The sequence below is a fragment of the Electrona antarctica genome (genome assembly GCF_951216825.1).
Source record: "Electrona antarctica genome assembly, chromosome: 10".
NCBI classification, from domain to species: Eukaryota; Metazoa; Chordata; class Actinopteri; order Myctophiformes; family Myctophidae; genus Electrona; species Electrona antarctica.
This window is the reverse complement of record NC_136791.1, coordinates 10,156,905-10,176,345: the sequence shown is the minus strand read 5'-3', so window position 1 is coordinate 10,176,345 and position 19,441 is coordinate 10,156,905. Positions and strand designations below refer to the sequence as shown.

Sequence of the window (19,441 nt, the reverse complement as noted above, 5' to 3'; positions counted from 1 at the left end):
ACGGGGCCAGGGAGCCGTCTATTTCTGTGCCTGCCTGCCTGCCGAGGGGGGGGGGGGGGTCAGGACAGGACAGGACGGCAGGGAGAGAGCAGTGGTGGAAAAAGTACTCAATTGTTTTACTTAAGTAAAAGTATCAATACTGCAATGTAGAAATACTCCGTTACAAGTAAAAGTCCAGAAGTACCAAAAGTAGAAAGTACGCTTTGTGCAGAATGTCTCATTTCAAGTTTTCAAATGTTTAAACATATTTTGATAATAGCAGATCTACAAGCTCACAATGTGTTGCATTGTGAGCTTGTAGATCGACTATTTTCAAATTATGTTTTGTAATAATAATAATAATCAAAATCTACAAAGTAACCAGTAACTAAAGATTTCAAATAAATGTAGTGGAGTAAAAGTACAATATTTAGATCCGAAATGTAGTGGAGTAGAAGTAAAAGTATTGGAAATTGGAAACACTCAAGTACAAATACCATACCTCAAACTTGTACTACTTAAGTATACAGTACATAGTAAACGTACTTAGTTACTTCCCACCACTGGGAGAGAGGCCGCGCCGCCTTCCCATATCCGTCCACATCCTGTATTCTCAGACGTACTGTATATATGGATGACGCACTGATGCAGGGGTCACGCAGACCTCCTCCTTTCTCATTCTCTATCCTTCCATTGAGTGAGTGGGTGTTTTGGGGCTGTGTGTGTCTGTGTGAGTGCATTGTTGTTGTTGTATGTCGATGGTCTCTAACCTCTGTCGGCCCTCCCTCCCTCCTTGGGCCCGACACCCTCAGTGTCCCAGAGGCGACACCCCCGTCACCATGACTCATGTGGATCGTTGCTGTCAAGTAGAAACCTCTTATCTCCATAAACTTTACCGATTAAGACCATTTTGACCTGAGATCAGATTCTAAAAATGTCTTCTACATCCTGACAGTTTTCTGAAAAAGCGATGTTTCTATGTCAGTCGTTCTTCGATTTTTCAAAAATAGCAGACCTACAAGCTCGTAGTGCGCCACTCGGTGGCACACTATGAGCTTGTAGATCTGCTATTTTTCAATAGCTAAAGCATAACATAATGCTAACACCAAAAGGGGTTCCCGCCCAAAATGGACCTGAGGCCGATGCTACGAATGCCTTCTTAAAACAGTAGTTTTTTTTTTCTCACTTCAAAGACAAATGTACAAGCTTGCCGTGCGGCAAGAAAAAGTGACGCGCTCTGAGCTTGTAAATCTGCTGTCTTTGAAGAGTCAACGCAAAAATCTAAAAGGACAAAAGCATCGAAAGTAGCAGATCTACAAGCTCGAGCTCGTCGATCTTCTACTTTTGCCGTTTTTGAATTAGAATCCTGAAAAGTAAGGAGAGGACAAACAATATCACTTTTACTGGGCCGACAATTCCAGCTGGCAGATTCGTGGGTTGTTCGTCAGGCACTGGGAAGCAAACTGGAGCTGGAAGTTGGATGAATGATGAGAGTGAATGAGCGCTGGGTGTACACGCTTATATGAATAGATACTCACTATTATACTATATTAAAATATACTTTTATTGTCCTGAACTGACCTTTTGGCAATGATCGCAATCATTCAGAGATAATGTTTATTTATAACGTCTCTGTCGGGTGGAAACCTCGTTATGTCCAAAACAGATACTTTTCAAAAGTAGCAGATCGACAAGCATAAAACACAAGCTGCGTTTTGAGCCGTGCTTCTTCCAACTTGTGGATCTGCTACTTTTGAGGCTTTTGTATGACGCTGTAGTGTGATCAGTAGGGCGTTGATTTATGAAAAATACACGCGAAAAGTTGTGACCAGATTTGACTGAGAGACTGCCATCGCGCAAATTACAGCTTTTCACCAGAGGAGAAAAACTTTCAAAATTAGTTAATAGCACAGGCAGACTCTTCACATACTAGAGCATGTCTGAAATAAGTGTCAGAGCTGAAATCGACATGTAAATATGAAATAAATGCCAAACATGTAGCTAGGTGTAATGTTAGAGACCACAGAAGTGAACCTTTCAAGCCTGTTTTCCCAACTCGCTGTTTTCTGCAAGACATTACTCTATAAGCCATATCTCCAAAACTGGTGGGCCAAACTGAACAACCAATATGTCAATTTGAAGCTATGATTCCCTGCTTCCATATGACATGAAAAAACGAAAATTCAAAAAAATCCAATGGCAGTCCCTCAGTCAAAGTCACAGTTGGAGAAAATATGGAGATAAGTGGTTTCTGCACGACAGCAATGGTAAGCTTGCCCACCCGTCTCCCATTGACTTCTATGCATTCCATCTTGTTTGCCTGAGATGGGGTACGGATCGTCTCTGCTTACCCTGGTTTCCCTTGACAAAAAGCATACTATGTCTGTCTGGTACTCGTGCCGGAGGTTTCCTCGCTTCTCTATCCTCACTTGAACCCGGAAGTTCAGCTCGCCCCGCCATTTTGACGACGGTCAAGGTCTGTTATTATTCCTGCCCTCCCCCTCCTCCAAAGGAGCGAGGAGAGGGGCTTAGGAGGCATTTCTGAGGAGCTACGAGCAACGATACATGAACGGATGGATCCTTCCAGGCAGACCTTCCAAGCTGAACAGCATGATGTTAATGACTCTGGCCCTACAGCGGGCAGTGTTGTGTTTGTTATGTCTGCAGAGACACGTGTGAGTGGGTTGTCGCGGTGGGGTGGTGTGTGTATGTGTATGTGGGGGGGGGGGGGGTGCCCATGTGAAACTGTAGCAGGGGCAAACTCACTCCTTTGATGCCACCATTAAACCCGGCGCTGTGTTTTTTTTAGAGTGTGTGCATGCAAAGTGTCACACCGATTGGTTTTATAGCGCAGTCACGACGCTGATTTGGAAAAAAGGAAAATAGTGGCATTTCTTCCTCTGTGTAATCGAGAACACACGTACAGCATTTAACACGTTTCCACGTTCCCAGTCAGGAATGAACGCACCTCCACGTTGAGCCACCTGTACCATTCTAGAGGCACCTCCACGTTGAGCCACCTGTACCATTCTAGAGGCACCTCCACGTTGAGCCACCTGTACCATTCTAGAAGGCAGAACTACACTCATTTCAAGGCCGATCTACAGTATGGTCACAGCCATAGTGTGAGTGTCAATAGAGCGTGAATCTAGTTTGCGTCCGAGCATAGGAATGGTAACGCCCCGCCTGCCTGTGATTGGCCTACCGACTGCCCGCCTTGACTGTCCCCCGAGGTGGATAGTGCTGGATAGTCTAATTTGTTTGTATGTGTAAACTTGAAACATTATTATACTATAAAAAGGTCAATTTTCCCTTCATCTTTATCCTTTTTAGTGTAATAGTATTAGTTTACTATAATTAGATTAATACACGATAATCAACACACTATTTAGAACACACCCAAATCAAATCATAGTACAACGTATGTGTTCAATCAATTATTCAATCAAAGCAAACGGCATAAACAATATTAATTTGCCTCTTCTACAAAAATAAAACGTAAAAGAAAAGTTCAATGGACAAATCAATGGACAGGTTTTCCGTGAATGGACTAGAATGCAATGTAAAATCTTTCTGCATTGGCAAGGATGCTTTGAATTCAGGCACCTTGGCCGGTAGCCCAAGCCTGGCAGTGTGCCGCGGGTTCGACTCCCGATCCCGACGGCCTTTACTGCATGTCACCCCCCCCCCCCGATCTCTCTCCCCATTTCCTGTCAGCCTACTGTCTGTCCCTCTATACAAAATATAAAATAAAGGCGAAAGCCAAAAAAAACAAAAAACATTAAAGGATGCTTTGACTTTACCAAGGGTGCTCTGGAACCAGAGCAGCCTCTAGATTGGCACCCCTGTAGGGACAGTACTGTATGGTGTTCATGATACGGTCTACAAAGTCTGCAAGACAATCTTTACAAAATGAGCCCCACAGGCCTTCTTCCTGGACGCCTCGGGGCTGGAGCACGCCTTCAGGGTTAGTAGACACATCCTTAACCAATTTTGGGCGGGAACCCCTTTTGGTGTTAGCATTATGTTATGCTTAATTAGCTATTGAAAAATAGCAGATCTACAAGCTCATAGCGCGCCACCAAGTGGCGCGCTACGAGCTTGTAGGTCTGCTATTTTTGAAAAATCGAAGAACGACTGACATAGAAACATAGCTTTTTCAGAAAACTGTCAGGATGTAGAAGACATTTTTAGAATCTGATCTCAGGTCAAAATGGGTTAATTCCATCCATCCGTCCATCGGATGGATGGAATTAAGGATGTGTCTGTCCAGCCATGACATCCTAATGACGTTGTACAGTGGTCATCGCCATGCAGGCTTGTGGCGGACATTTTGGTCAAAGTTATTTTTTTGCCACAGACATACAAAATGAGCGGAAAGTAATACACATAGTCTTTTTAAAGCCTAAATGCAATCGCTAGAAGTAAAAAGCTAGCGTTAGGATATACAGTATTGTATATATCACCTCGAGTGAAAACGTCATACGTACAGTATGTCAAAAACTGTTACTTCAGCAGATCGACAAGCACAAAACGCGGCATGTTTCGAGCTTGCGGATCTGCTACTTTTGATACTTCTGTGTGACGCTGTAGTACGATCCAGTAGTGCATACCATACATATACGCGAAACACAAAAAGCTAAAAATGTGGAGATAAGGTTTCTGCACGAAAGCAATGATTGTCCATGCCCAAAAAGTAAATAAAAACAAGGCATCAATATAGGGAACAGAATGAGCAAGAGGCACATGCAAGTCAGTGCGCACACGCACGCACGCACCCACGCACGCACGCACGCGCGCACGCACGCACGCACGCACGCACGCACGCACGCACACACACACACACACTTACCCTGCTGACTTCTTTAGCTGATGTGTCATCTAAAAAGAGAGAATAAACAATGACAAACTTAGTTGTGTTGAATGACGAGATAAGGTGTGATTCATGAAGAGATTGCACAAATAAACGATATACGACAATGTGTGGCGATATCACATCAAACTTTGAATTTTGGTGATACAGGTTCATACAAAAGATCATTAAGTCGACTCTGAGTGTACAAGTGTAACCAAATGGACCCATAATGGTCCATTTGGTTATATTTGTACACACCGGCCTTGATATATATTCACCTTCGTTGAAATATCCGGAAATATCCCTAATGATTTGGGGGCCCACTTGCAATACCCTTGCGGACCACCAGTGGGGCCCAGCCTACAGCTTGGGAATCGCTGTATTCGACACTAGACATTAGAGTTCTCAAATTCTGCCCGAACCCGAGGGTACCCGACCCGACCCGACGGGTTCGGGCCGAGCCGGGCTGAAATATATGCTAATTGGTAGGGCCGGGTCGGGCTCTCGGGTTGGCGCTGCTAAAGGGGATTTTTTTTTTTTTTTCCAATAAAAATGATTCTGTTCTGTCAATCTGTCTTTGTGTATTTATTTATTAATAATGAACAGCAGTGCTGTCAGTGTGTTGTGTTGCTCCGCTGACAGTGACTGGATTGGGAATTTGGGATGTAAAACTTTTGGAGAGAGAGAGAGAACAGCACGCGTTGCGCTGCTCGCGCAGCATAAAGTCTGTCAGACTGAGTGAGGCTGAGCCGGCAAGTATCGTATGCTGTGTGTGATTATTACTGTGATATATGATAAATAATTAATAATAGTCAATAATAATGAATTAAGAAGAAGATTCAAAAGTCTATTACTAAAGAAAGTGTGTAGCTGTGCCAGCCTATGTATGACTATGAATATGATTAACGACTGACTACTGCGGAGTCTGGCTGGCCTGGTCATGAGGTGGTAAACTGGTAAGTGTTGTTATAGGTGTTATAGCCTTCCCTTTGTTAGAAGAAAGAAAATAATAGCCTGAATTTACATGACTAAAGGTGTTACACTTACAGCCGCGGCACGGCGGTGCTCAGCAGCACGCAGCAGAGCAGACGCACGGATTCAAGGCAGACAGATAAAGCATTGATTGATTGACTGAATACTTTATTAGCAGTTTACATACAAGCGCAAGACAGTAGGCTACAGTTCAAAATACAAGGTCTGCTTGAGCTTGCCTTGTTCTCATACTAGAATATGATTTGTTTTGTACTACTGCTACTACTGCACAGCGCAAGTGCATGCATGGTCAGTGGCGTCTGTCGCTCACCGAACATAGTAGCAGGTCTGCGACTGCAGTAGAACATGTTTTGGGTTTGTAACTTTGTTTAACTTTGTAGACTAGAAAAGATCTCTGCTCTGCTGATAAAATATAAATTACACGAGCAGCGGCAGCGCCGTCAGGGAGAGAGAGAGAGAGAGAGAGAGAGAGAGAATGAGAGCTACAAAGGGGATTTAACATTCTAGTGCTAAATACCTATTTCGTAGGCCTACTATAACCTATTTCGCGCAGAAGAGAACTTACTAACATTATGTTTTCAACAACTGAACATGATTGTGATGTTTCCATTTAGAAAACTATTATAATGTCCGTTGACTCCATTCTCTCTCTCACTCGCGAGTCGCAACATGGCGCTGCCTGCGCAGTGCGCACACTAACAATCTTTTTTTTTTTTTTTTTCCTCTCGGGTTTTGTCGGGTTTTCGGGCCTAAAATGATGAGAACTGTTCGGGCCGAGCCGGGCCTCGGGCTGGCCCAGTCGGGCCCAGTTAGAGCCGGGCTTTAATTTTCAGGCCCGTTGAGAACTCTACTAGACATACAGCATATCGTTGCTGTCGGGCAGAAACCTCCATAAATTAACTTTAGTTAATTCGTAAAACTTTAGTTTTTTCATAAATTAACGGCCTAACTTATACTACAGCTGCGTCACGCAAAAGCATCAAGAGTAGCAGATCCACAAGCTTGAACCGTGGCGTGAAGCAACCCGTTTTGAGCTTGTAGATCTGCTACTTTGACTACTTTTGCATTTTTAATCCTGAAAAGTAACAGTTTTGGACATAATGGTTTTCCAGTTTCCACCCGACAGAGACGATATGACTATTGTCTTTGGATATAGACAGAATTATGTGATAATGATTAATGACGATGGCTTCGGCCAGTCCAAACAAGACCCCGGACTGATAAGTCTGGGAGAGTGTGACTCGGTATGAAAATAAAAGCCATTCACATGGCAGCGTCTCTCACCGAATAGCACACATGACCATTCGCCGCCCCCCCGAATCCCCTTTGATATGTTCTCATGTGATCAAAACCATGCGAAAAGCCCTACAGAATTTTTAAGAAGCGTCTAGCGTTGGGGGGGAAAAAAATGCTGACATTTGAACCGGGTGTCTTTTGAAATGAGCGTCTCTTTGTACATGCGAAGAAGGAAAAATAAAGCCATGTACGCTGTTTGTTGTTTCAGACATTCCTCCAGTATGCTTGGCGTTTCCTAACTTAGCCCTGAGAGCTATTTTGGAGTTAACCCCTGGCCAGAGCTGACGTCAATGCAGGAACACAGTGCTACACTTGAAAAAAAAAGAATGAAAGAAAATAAATTCTGTAGGACAACCCTTGAGGGGCCCTTATTCATATTTTATTTAATTTCCAGGCACAATATGAATCTTTTTCCCAACAACTACAACAAACAACAAAAAACCACAGTACATAATCTGAATAATTTTTTATTTCCTTCGTAGTTAAACATGCTCCCCCTTCTCACGGAACCTCTCACGGAGTCTCTTGACCCCATTTTGAGTACTGCTGGTTTATGTAGAACCCACATAATGTAAATAGTGTTTCTTCAGGGTGGCTGAGGTGCTACAGTACATATAATCTTTAAGATAGGTACAAGATTACGAGCCAAAGCCACTTTTAATGCCATTTTGTTTCTAAGATTAGCATACTGCGTAATACACTTTATTTATCTTTGTCAACTTTGACAAACTATAAAACTAAAGAAAAACACAGAGCAAGGAATGGGGTGAAAACACACACAAAAGCATCCAGACACGTTCTAGGATCAGTCATAAAGTCAAGGGCTTAAGGAGCTTGCATTCCTCGCCCTTGGCAGGTCAAGTTGAACTTCATGTGGTTCTGGATAATAAGAGCATCAGCTAAAGGCCTAAAATGTCAATCTAAACGTGTGTTGTAAACCCATTTGAACAGATCATTGAATCAATTTCCATGTATGTCGAATATTAGTCGAAATGGGAACACATCTTTCTCAGTGCTGGGACATTGCGGGTCCATTTGGTTGCATTTGTACACTATTCAGAGTTACATTAACACTTTAATTGTCCGGAACTATTTAATCCATTACATGCATGCGCCCAGTCGATTTATAAACACGGACGCCTTTTCCGGACGGACCGGCGGAAGTTCATGATGTTGTGTAGCAGCTAACAATAGCCACACCACTCTAGAATCGATCGACAACAACGGGAGACAATCGAGACTAGCGACTGGACCGCGGAGCGCCGTCTAACACAGGATCTTTTTTTCAGAAAAAGACGGGATGATTTAGATCGCGAGTTATGAACGTTTTAGGATTTTTGTTTTCATCAGCTAAACAGAGGAGGGAGTTTTTCGATGACGTCTCACTCTTGCGCGTCACCGAGGAGAGCCCAGGAGGCGCGCCTGGGCTATACAGCCATGCGATCTGTTCTCGTAACAATAAACTTCGTCTTTTGGACAATACTTCGTCCTGGGCGACGGGTGTTACTAATAGAAAGGACAAAGAACTTCGTCCTGGGCGTTCGGAGTGTTAATACAGAGCATTTACTGTGTAAAATGTGAAAACGTGAACAAATCGTTCCCAGAGTGGGCGCTCTATTTTCATGTTAACTCACTCGCCGCCACACGTGTGATAGGTGCTCCATTAACAGCGAAGAAGACTAACATTGTGGATACTTTAATAGCACGCAGGGTGGTTTTCCAGGAACCTGCATGGGCTCATTTCCTGGTAGCGAACCTTCGGTTATGTACTATGAACTAACATGCAAATCGAATCGTCTCTTGTCTCTGTCCAAAACACTTACTTTTCAGGATTCAAATTTAAAAACAGCAAAGGTAGCAGATCTACAAGCTCAAACAAGCTTGTGGATCTGCTACTTTTGATGTGATGTTGTAGTATGATCAAGTAGGGCATCAAGTTACGAAAAAAAATCAAAAAGTAAAAAGATATGGAGATAAGAGGTTTCTGACCGACAGCAACGAAAATGGTAATAAAACTAAGTTTCATTTCACATGCTCTCAAACTCAAGCCTCTCATGTTTATTGTACAGTTTGAACAGTGCTTTCTTGATGACATCACAGATTACAGTTGTGTTCTGGCCCTGGGAGAAATTTGTCATGTTCACAAATTGTGACTGAGCTTTCCAACACCATTACACTGACATCGCTCTGCTCACTGTGTTTCGAGGTGGAGCTCATATCACTTTTTGAGGGGATTTCCTGCAATGACAAAACCCTGCCGGCTTCATTACGCCAACACCAAATAGTCGACCAGCGGGATCGTGTCTGGGATGGATTAGTTCTTCTTGTGAATTCAACACATTTATGGGCTCCTAACCAACAAATCAGCTTATTCACTGACTTATTTTTGTCAGATATCATGAACCAAAATGTAAATATTGTGTTATCAGTGTTGCCACTAAAACATATGCATCATCTACGTACATCAGTGGTTCTCAAAGCTGGGGAGGGGACCCCCAGGGGTCTTTAAGGGGATTCCAGGGGGTCCCCAACTACATTTATGTAGCATCAAAATCAGTTTAACCACTTAAATATACATATACATCAGCTATTAAAAAAATATATATATATAATAATTGAAAAAATATATATAATACTAATACTAATACTAATACTAATACTAATACTAATAATCATAATCATAATCATAACAACATCACAAATCTAGTATAGGGGTCCCTGTCACAAAATGTTTTCAGAGAGATGGCGATCTGCAGCCAAACTCTGTAGCCTACATATTAATCTGGGGGTCCTCTGGGGTTTGAGAACCACTGTTTTACATCTATATATATTGCAATGCATTGCCAACGGAAATTAATCTATAAATTACTGTACGTAATGTCTTCTAAGCATCTGCGACTGCTTCACAAAACAAGCAATTCTGAACCCAACCACTGGTTAAAAAAAAAGAAAAGAAAAAAAGGTTGTCAGCCATAGTCTGTAACAATAACATCTTTGTTTGCATCGTCAGGTTGTATCAAGAGATTAATTCTACTGGTACAGTTACTCCTGGGAGCCAGGGATGTGTGTGTGTGTGTGTGTGTGTGTGTGTGTGTGTGTGTGTGTGTGTGTGTGTGTGTGTTTGTGTGTGAACATGTACTACACAGCTTAGTTTGTGCGTGTGTATATGAGACACAGCCCAGCAGTCTGGTCTAATGGCATCCCATATTGTGAGGGACCTGCAGTGTTTTGTGTCAACAGAATGAGGGGAGGACCGGCTAAGGTACTAAAGGTGCTAACTACGGGGTAGCTGTGGCTCAGGAGGTAGAGCAGGTCATCCAATGACCCGTGGGTCTGCGTTTCGAATCCCGGCTCCTCCTGTCTACATGTCGAAGTGTCCTTGGGCAAGACACTGAACCCCACCTTGCCTCCAGTGGTTGCCACCATTGGTGTGTGAATGTGGGAAGTGAGGACGCTGGCGTTGACTGTTCGCCGCTTCATCTCCCAATGTATGAATGAATGGACAATTGTAAAGCGCTTTGAGTAGGCATGTAGTGCATCGTAAAGTGATATAAAAATGCAATCCATTATTATTATTACATGTTCGTAGACAACCGTATACGCCATATATTAAAGCGACGACAATTTACCTTTTAGCATTGCTCCGGTTGCTATGTATAGCCTATGGTCCCATCAGCTATGGGATTTTTAAATCCAGCTCCATTGAGCCTCCATTATAACAGGATTTTCAAAGCGCTGTATCTCTAAAGCTTCGAGCGCTGTCCGTGGTGAGCCGTCGCGCATCCCGACGATCGTAAATCATTTGGGAGTTTGTATCGCATCGCTGAGCACATGTGACTGTTTGTTAAGAGAGCTAAGGGGTCTGAGCTACGGCTAACGATCACTGTGCTGACAACAACAACAGTCCCCGGCCGCCTCACTGAATAACCCGTAGAGTGAGAGCGGACGGGTGGCACAGGTTAGGTGTGATTATGCTACCACCTAGTGGCAGTAATGAAGTTAAGATACGGTACAGTATACATTTTTTCATACCTTCACGACATACGGTACATGGCTCGGTGGTCCAGGCACCTTGGCTGCCGCGGGTTCGACTCCCGATCCCGACGGCCTTTATTGCATGTCTTTCCCCCATCTATCTCCCCATTTCCTGTCAGCCTACTGTCTGTCCCTCCATAAAATATATAAAATAAAGGCGAAAGCCACAAAAAAATAACATAAGAAAAAAAAAAAACGTTAAAGGACCACTTCACCACTTTTCAACCTATCTTCATATAATAGGTCCTCACTAATAATCATGAAAAAAACCGCGCAACTTTTTTTCTACTCGGTCTGTGTCTCATAGGAGGGCTGTGGGCAGTTCAGAAACCGTCTTCCAGTGACATCATCGATGGGGAATACAATAGGGGTGGGACGATATGGGTTCCTCACGATACGATATATATCGCGATATTAGGCCCTCGATAACGATAATATCACGATATTCGATATATTGCGATATTTGCGATATATCGATATATTGCATGAAATTTCATCAACGATATATCACGATATCTGCAACTACAAAATACTTGGAACTGAAAAAATGCAGCATTTTGTATTCCCACAAAGCTGTATGGAGACTTTGGACAAATCACCATCCAGTAATTCAGTACTTCTGGTTGCTGTGGAATCCGAGTGGGATTTGCTTTATTTTAGCTGTCATTTCCTCCTTTTCTAAACATGTTGTTCATCACTTCATTATGAACATTTCAAATTTATAAAAAAAAAATAAAAAAAAAGGGGGGGGGGGGGGGGGGTTCCGATATCGATATTTTAATAATCAATATCGATTATTTATCGCGGGAGGACGTATCGATATATATCGCCATATCGATATTTCAGCACACCCCTAGAATACAAGCTAATAGAAACTGCAGGCTTTCTAGTCCTGAAAAGTTGCAATGCGAAAATGGAAGCCATCGTTCTCACGATAATGAAAATCTAAACATTTTTGTAAAAAAATCTTGTTTAAAAAAAAATCTGCCTAATGATGATGTCACTGGAAGCCCACAGCCCTCATATGAGACACAGACTGAATAGAAAAAAATCATGCCATTTTATCATGATTATTAGTGAGGACCTATTATATGAAGATAGGTTGAAAAGTGGTGAAGTGGTCCTTTAATCGCAAATTATTTCAATGACAATTAATGGTCAAGTAAGAATGTCATGACAGCGGCAGCCCTGAGTGCAGCTGCCAAAGCTAACACAGTCTTCCTGTGTCATAACAACCATATGCTTTGAAGAGAAGTCTGACAGGCATCTCATTTTGTTGTTTTGTTAGCTCCTAGATAAAGAGCCATGTGTTGACTCTTCCAGGGCCAAAAAGGGCAGTAACTAAGTACATTTACTCAAGTACTGTACTTACAGTATGTACACTTTTGAGGTATTGTTTTATTTTACTTGAGTATTTGCAATTTTCAATACTTTTACTTCTACTCCGCTAATCTCATAACCAAAAATTGTAATTTTACCTCAATACAATTATTTGAAAACTTGAGTTACTAGTTACTAGTTACTTTGTAGATTTTGATTATTATTACAAAACATACATTAACCACTTATGCCCTATATACATTTCGGCCATTTGAAAATAGCCGATCTACAAGCTCACACATCTGCTACTTAAAAATATATATACATTTTGAAAACTTAATGTGAACTTTTGGTACATTTTGATACCAATATAACAGTATTTCTACATTGCAGTACTGAATATTTTTACTTAAGTAAAACGATGTGAGTACTTTTCCCACCACTGAAAAAGGGTGTCGTCAAAGTGTTTCTCCACAATTCTCTGTATCAAAGCCTTCGCCGCGTCGCAGACGACACCATGCAAATCGTTGCTGTCGGGGCAGAACCACATTGTTAAGTTGAATCCTAAAAAGTGAAGCGTTTTGGACGTACAGTATGAGGTTCCCACCCCGATAGCAACCAACATCTTAATTAGAGTTGCCAGGGTATATACAATTATACACAGAGAGCTGGGGCGCGTGGGAACCTCCCTCCTGATGTCAAAGCCTGCAGGTGAGATGGTTCCTCTGTCACAGCGAGTGCGTGTGCGTGTGTGTGTGTGTGTGTGTGTGTGTGTGTGTGTGTGTGTGTGTGTGTGTGTGTGTGTGCGTGTGTATGTGTGTGTGTTCTGCCACACAAGCACATCTTTGTGGCGCGTGGGAACCTCCCTCCTGATGTCAAAGCCTGCAGGTGAGATGGTTCCTCTGTCACAGTGAGTGCGCGTGTGTGTGTGTGTGTGTGTGTGTGTGTGTGTGTGTGTGTGTGTGTGTGTGTGTGTGTGTGTGTGTGTGTGACTGTGTGTGTGTGTGTGTGTGTGTGAGCTGGGGCGCGTGGGAACCTCCCTCCTGATGTCAAAGCCTGCAGGTGAGATGGTTCCTCTGTCACAGTGAGTGTGTGTGTGTGTGTGTGTGTGTGTGTGTGTGTGTGTGTGTGTGTGTGTGTGTGTGTGTGTGTGTGTGTGCGTGTGTGTGTGTGTGTGTGCGTGTGTATGTGTGTGTGTGTTCTGCCACACAAGCACATCTTTGTCTTCTTATGGCCGCGCTCCAAACACATCTGATAAACAACATCAGCTGCTTAGCAGCTAGGCTCAGCTTAGCTCAGCACAGTGATGGGAAGTAATCGAGTAGATTTACTCATGCACTGCCTTCTAAGCAATGCTCCACTTGGTTTTAACGATGGGAAATATCGTAGCGACAATATTGCCCTCCAGCTGTTGATCAGCCTTTACAGGGCATTACTGTGTAATAGATTGCCACAGGCCGTCGAAGCTTAAAAAAATAAATAAAAACTCAGACGTATGATGTAAAATAATGTAGGTAATGAAACCGAAAGTAGGCAGGTATCATCATCATCATTTTTCGACCGCGGTCGAGATCATGGATTTCACAATGCCACGCCAGACTTTCCGGTCCTTCATTGCCATCCCCAGTTCCATGCTTACTGATGCATGTGTCCCGAGCGATGACATCAGGGAACGACAGTTTTCTACCTCTGGTCTGCTTTGAGGCAGGATTCCAGAGAAGGGAAGATATAACCTCATTGTCAGCTCTGTAGCAGTGGCCGGAAAACTGTGTTCTTCTGGATCGGACTAGTGAAGAAACAGTGACGTTGCCCTATATTAGATAGGTAGATAGGTAGGTATAGCTACATGAGGAGAAACACGGACAATGAACGTAGGCTTCAAAAGTACGTATGTGTGCAATTTGTGAACGCCTGAACACCTCCTCTGCCTGCATGCGCACATTATGTATTGCTTGTGCAGACACCGATATTTTAGGACGGCATCGAAAATAGATTAAACTAGAAAAAGTGCCCTTCCGGGCACAGGTCTCCACCAGTAGGATAGGAGTGTGTGTGATGTTTGGCAAAATGTTTAGGAGGATGTTTTTTTGTATTTGTTTTTGCAACAATTTGCTTCATTTTGTTGAGGAAATGCAGAGCCAGATCACTCATAGCATCTCTGAGGATAGAATTCTGGATGAGCAAGACATGTGCAGCATTTTGTACAAAACGGGCCACTCCTGAAAACTTTGGAAGGCCATCTTAGCCAATCAGTGTACAATCTGAGAAATCCAACAGACTCGTCTTGATCACATGACTACAGAGATCATGTGTACCGATTGCCATTTCCGATTGCCATTTCTTCAAATCAACCTGTTGGTGGCGCTATAACAGGCCAATGTGAAAAGGGTGGGATATATTCCTCAGCCTAGTAAGAAAATGTGTGAAAGATTTCACGTAAATTGCATGCTGCTTTCATGATTTGAGGCTATTGTTCAAAACGGGGCAATCTTGCAAACTGTGAAAGCCAATTATAGCCAATTAGGATGGAATATGAAATATCAGACAGATCCGACTTGAGCACATGACCATAGAGATACTGTGTAACGATTTGTGAGATTTTTGGACAGAATCTGGAGGAGTAATATCAAAAAATGTGTTTTACAAAAGTCGGCCTCCTGGTGGCGCTATAAAAGGCAGATGCGGAAAATGCAGGTCAAAGGTTTGTCCTTGGCCTCTAGGGAGTGTGCATGCAACGTTTCACGCAGATCTGTGCAGTTTTAGGTAAAAAATGTGAAAAGCTGCCTCATGGTGGCGCTATAACAGGCCGTTCTGGAAAATGTGGGGCAGAGGTTCATCGTTGGCATCCAGGGAGTGTGTGTGCAAAGTTGGGCATCGACCGGGTTAACGGTGCCGGAGATTAGCTGTACACAGACGGACGGAAGGAAGGACGGACGGACGGACGGACACACGGACGGAGTGCAAAACATACTCTCTCCCCATGCCTTCGGCCTGGTGGAGACAAAAATAGCCGAACAATATTGCAATGGGGTTGCAATAGCTAGTGCAACCCCACAACTGCCTTACCCCTTATCCCGAAACTTCTTTGCCTTTGCCTTTTTTTTTTTACTATTAAGATTTTGTTTTTAATTGTTCAACTAGACGATCTACATCGTTGTGAGCTTGTAGATTGGCTATTTTAACTATTCAAAAAAAGGTAAAGAAGGTAAAAGTAAAGAAGTTTAGGGATAAGGAGTAAGGCAGTGGCAACATTTTTCGTCACCGCTAAACCCCTTATCCCTAAACTTCTTTACCTTTTTGTCTCCACCAGGCCGAAGGCATGGGGAGAGAGTATGTTTTGCACTCCGTCCGTGTGTGTGTCCGTCCGTCCGTGTGTGTGTCCTTCCGTCCGTCTGTGTACAGCTAATCTCCGGCACCGTTAACCCGGTCGATGCCAAACTTTGCACACACACTCCCTGGATGCCAACGATGAACCTCTGCCCCCCATTTTCCAGAACGGCCTGTTATAGCGCCACCATGAGGCAGCTTTTCACATTTTTTACCTAAATCTGCACCATCTGCGTGAAACGTTGCATGCACACTCCCTAGAGGCCAAGGACAAACCTTTTACCTGCATTTTCCGCATCTGCCTTTTATAGCGCCACCAGGAGGCCGACTTTTGTAAAACACATTTTTTGATATTACTCCTCCAGATTCTGTCCAAAAATCTCACAAATCGTTACACAGTATATCTATGGTCATGTGCTCAAGTCGGATCTGTCCGAGATTTCATATTCCATCCTAATTGGCTATAATTGGCTTTCACAGTTTGCAAGATTGCCCCGTTTTGAACAAAAGCCTCAAATCATGAACGCAGCATGCAATTTACGTGAAATCTTTCACACATTTTCTTACTAGGCTGAGGAATATATCCCACCCTTTTCACATTGGCCTGCTATAGCGCCACCAACAGGTTGATTTTTGCAAAACACATTTTTGGAACAAAATGCCTCAAATCATCCAATTGCCATCAAAGGCGTATGAAGAACCTCTGCCCTAAATATTCCTCAACGGCCTGTTATAGCGCCACCATGAGGCCGATTTAGGCAAAACACATTTCTGTAGATTACTCGAACACATTTTATCCATACATCAGACAATTCGGTATACACTATCTCCATAGTCATGTGATCAACACGGATCTGCACCATTTCCCATCTTCCATCCTGATTGGCTAAGATTGCCTTCCAAAGCTCACATGATTGGTCCGTTTGGAACAAAATGCCACACATCACAAACACAGTGTGCAATTTCCATGCAATTATACACGCACATTTCCACTAGGCCGAGGACGACATGCCACTAAGTTTTTCCCCAAATCAGCCTCACGGTGGCGCTATAACAGGCCAACTCCTGTTTTTTAGCTATAACTGCATCGATCTGTATACAACTTATGTATGCGCACTCCCTAGAGGCCATGGAAAAACATTGTCCCTGCATCCCTCCACATCTGCCGGTTATAGCGCCACCATGAGGCCGATTTCTGCAAAACATATTGCTTATGTTAGTGGCATAGATTTCATCCAAATCGGTAAGTTTTCAAATCAGCCTCATGGTGGCGCTACAACAGGCCAAGCCGCGTCACACACACGTTTATATTGCTCCTAAACATTTTGCCAAACATCACACACACACTCCTATCCTCCTGGTGGAGACCTGTGCCCAGAAGGGCACTTTTTCTAGTTTTTACTATTTTGCAAAACATTTTTGAGTAGTTAAAATGGCCAGTCTACAAGCTCACAACGTGTCAATGTAGATTGGCTAGTTGAAATACTCAAAAATGTTTTTCCAAATAGTAAAAAAAAAAGGCAAAGAAGTTTAGGGATAAGGGGTTTAGCGGTGACGAAAATGGAGCCAACTTAAATCCTAACCATAAAACAAACATTTATTCTGCGAGGACCAGGAAAATGATCCTCACAATGTCTGTTTCTCCATTTTTACTATACTTGTGTGGACATTGGGTCCTCACAGGTAAACCCCCCCCCCACACACACACAGATGTACAGACAAACTAGCTAATGTAATGTTGTCCGTCACATGAGCGGTGACGCGGCTGGCTGGAAGGATAGCTTGCAGGAAGCAGTCAGTGTGCGTCTCTAAATGACAGTCACATGATGACGGGTCAGGATCCAAACATAATTCATTCACTTTGTCTCTGTCACCCAAACACACTATTACGACACAGAAACGGAAATATGGGCTTCTACTTAGGAGGGGTGGGGGGAGAAGAGATTGGGGGGGGGGGGGAATAAACCTTTTACAAGTTAGCCACCAACTACACAAAAAAAAATCCATGGTGTTAATGTAACTTTGAGTGTACAAATGGAACCAAATGGACCGTTTTGGTTCGATTGTGTACACAGTTATAGTGTTCATAGTTATACAGCAGACCCATTATGTGTCCATTTGTATACGCTCAAGAGTTAATTACCCATTAAGACGATTAGCCAATTCTACAAACGCCTTCTAAATCAGTAGTTCTCAATTCAAGGACCCCCAAAATGATCTATTTTGATATGTATACATCCGAAAATATTTTGTGTCAGGGACCCCCAGAAGAGACAATTTGATGTATTTTAACATTTTTCAAAAACTATTCAAGGTTTTTAAAAAGAAAAAATCAAAACAAGCTCACAGCACGGCACCAAGTGACGCGCTGTCAGCTTGTAGATCTGCTATTTTTTAATAGCCAGCGCTAAAATAAAAAATGACACGGACGTTGTTTCCGGTTTTAATGGGTTAAATTAACGATCCAAGATCCAATTCCATCCCGTCAAACGTAATGACCACTCTGCCTATTGTGTGAAAGGGCAATCAGACAGTGTTTGTCATTGGAGATCTTATAGTGGTTGCGGTGTATTATATACCAAGACACCCTGCAGAGTGCTCTGGTAAGTGGCTACGCATGGTGCTCTTTCTGCCACCGCAGGAAGTAGACTTAAAGTGACATTACCGTTTGTGACGTAAAACACTCAACCCCAACAGAAACATGTGGTACAATTAGGGAACCGTCAGCCTGATTACTCCCGTTTTCTTGGAGCTTTGGTTGGTTCAAGGTTGCCTCTCTAGACGATTTAAAGAGGTTTGGGTTGTGTACTAGATATTCTTTTTTGTTTTTTGAGAAACAAACTTGAGAAACACTGCCCCTAAAAGATTGTGTTGTTTTATAGACTTATTTTTTAAGACCAAATGTACATGGTCTTGAGACAAATCTGTACCAAGACAGCACTCCAGAGAGTGAAGCTGGACTACGGCCCTCTCCCCCATATACTTTTAATGTGTTCACATCTGGCCCACAACCTCAAATACAATCCCCATGTTCTCTTCCATCTTTACCCGTCACTTTCTACTGCGGCACTTTGTCAAAATCGCGAGGTATTCATTCATTATCATAACACGCCCAAAATTGGGGAAAGTTATTAATTAGGGTTGCCTAAATAACTTGCCTCTATACAGGTAAATGAATGGGCACAAAGTATTGATAGTAAATTGTAGTATATTATGCAATTGCAATAATAATGTGCACCTGACTTGTCTCATGGCACACTGTTCTACTGTATCGTAACACGATTTTCCTTATTTTATTTTTGGCTTAAATATACTTATACTTATAAACACACTCACTGCCAGGTATTAATTCATTCATTCTTCCAAAACCGCCAGTGTTTTTCAGTGAAATCCTTATTTTTGAAGGTTCCAGCGGAACCCGAGATCTTAACCGGATGTAGGAAAATGATGTGTGTGACGCTCGTCTTTTCTTTCACCCGGAGAAGACATTGTGTGACTGCGATTGTCGTTTCTTTGGTTATGGGCTGTTGAATAAAGGTTGTTTTGACCAGGGGCGCAATCTGGGAAAGGAAACATGTAAACAGCTGGATGTGGAAGAGCTTCCGGTTCATCATAAAGCACTATAAAGACCATTTG

The 19,441-nt window shown here is 42.8% G+C and overlaps 1 protein-coding gene across 2 annotated transcripts in view; it reads right to left on the bottom strand.

The window, feature by feature from the left end:
• The window catches only part of pde10a (phosphodiesterase 10A), a 102,699-nt gene that overhangs the window by 43,063 nt on the left and 40,195 nt on the right, over positions 1-19,441 (bottom strand). For both annotated transcript variants that reach the window (XM_079513151.1, XM_079513152.1), the window contains exon 3: positions 4,832-4,860. In XM_079513151.1, the coding sequence (XP_079369277.1) occupies positions 4,832-4,860 (29 nt within the window). The remainder of the gene's footprint in view (positions 1-4,831; positions 4,861-19,441) is intronic.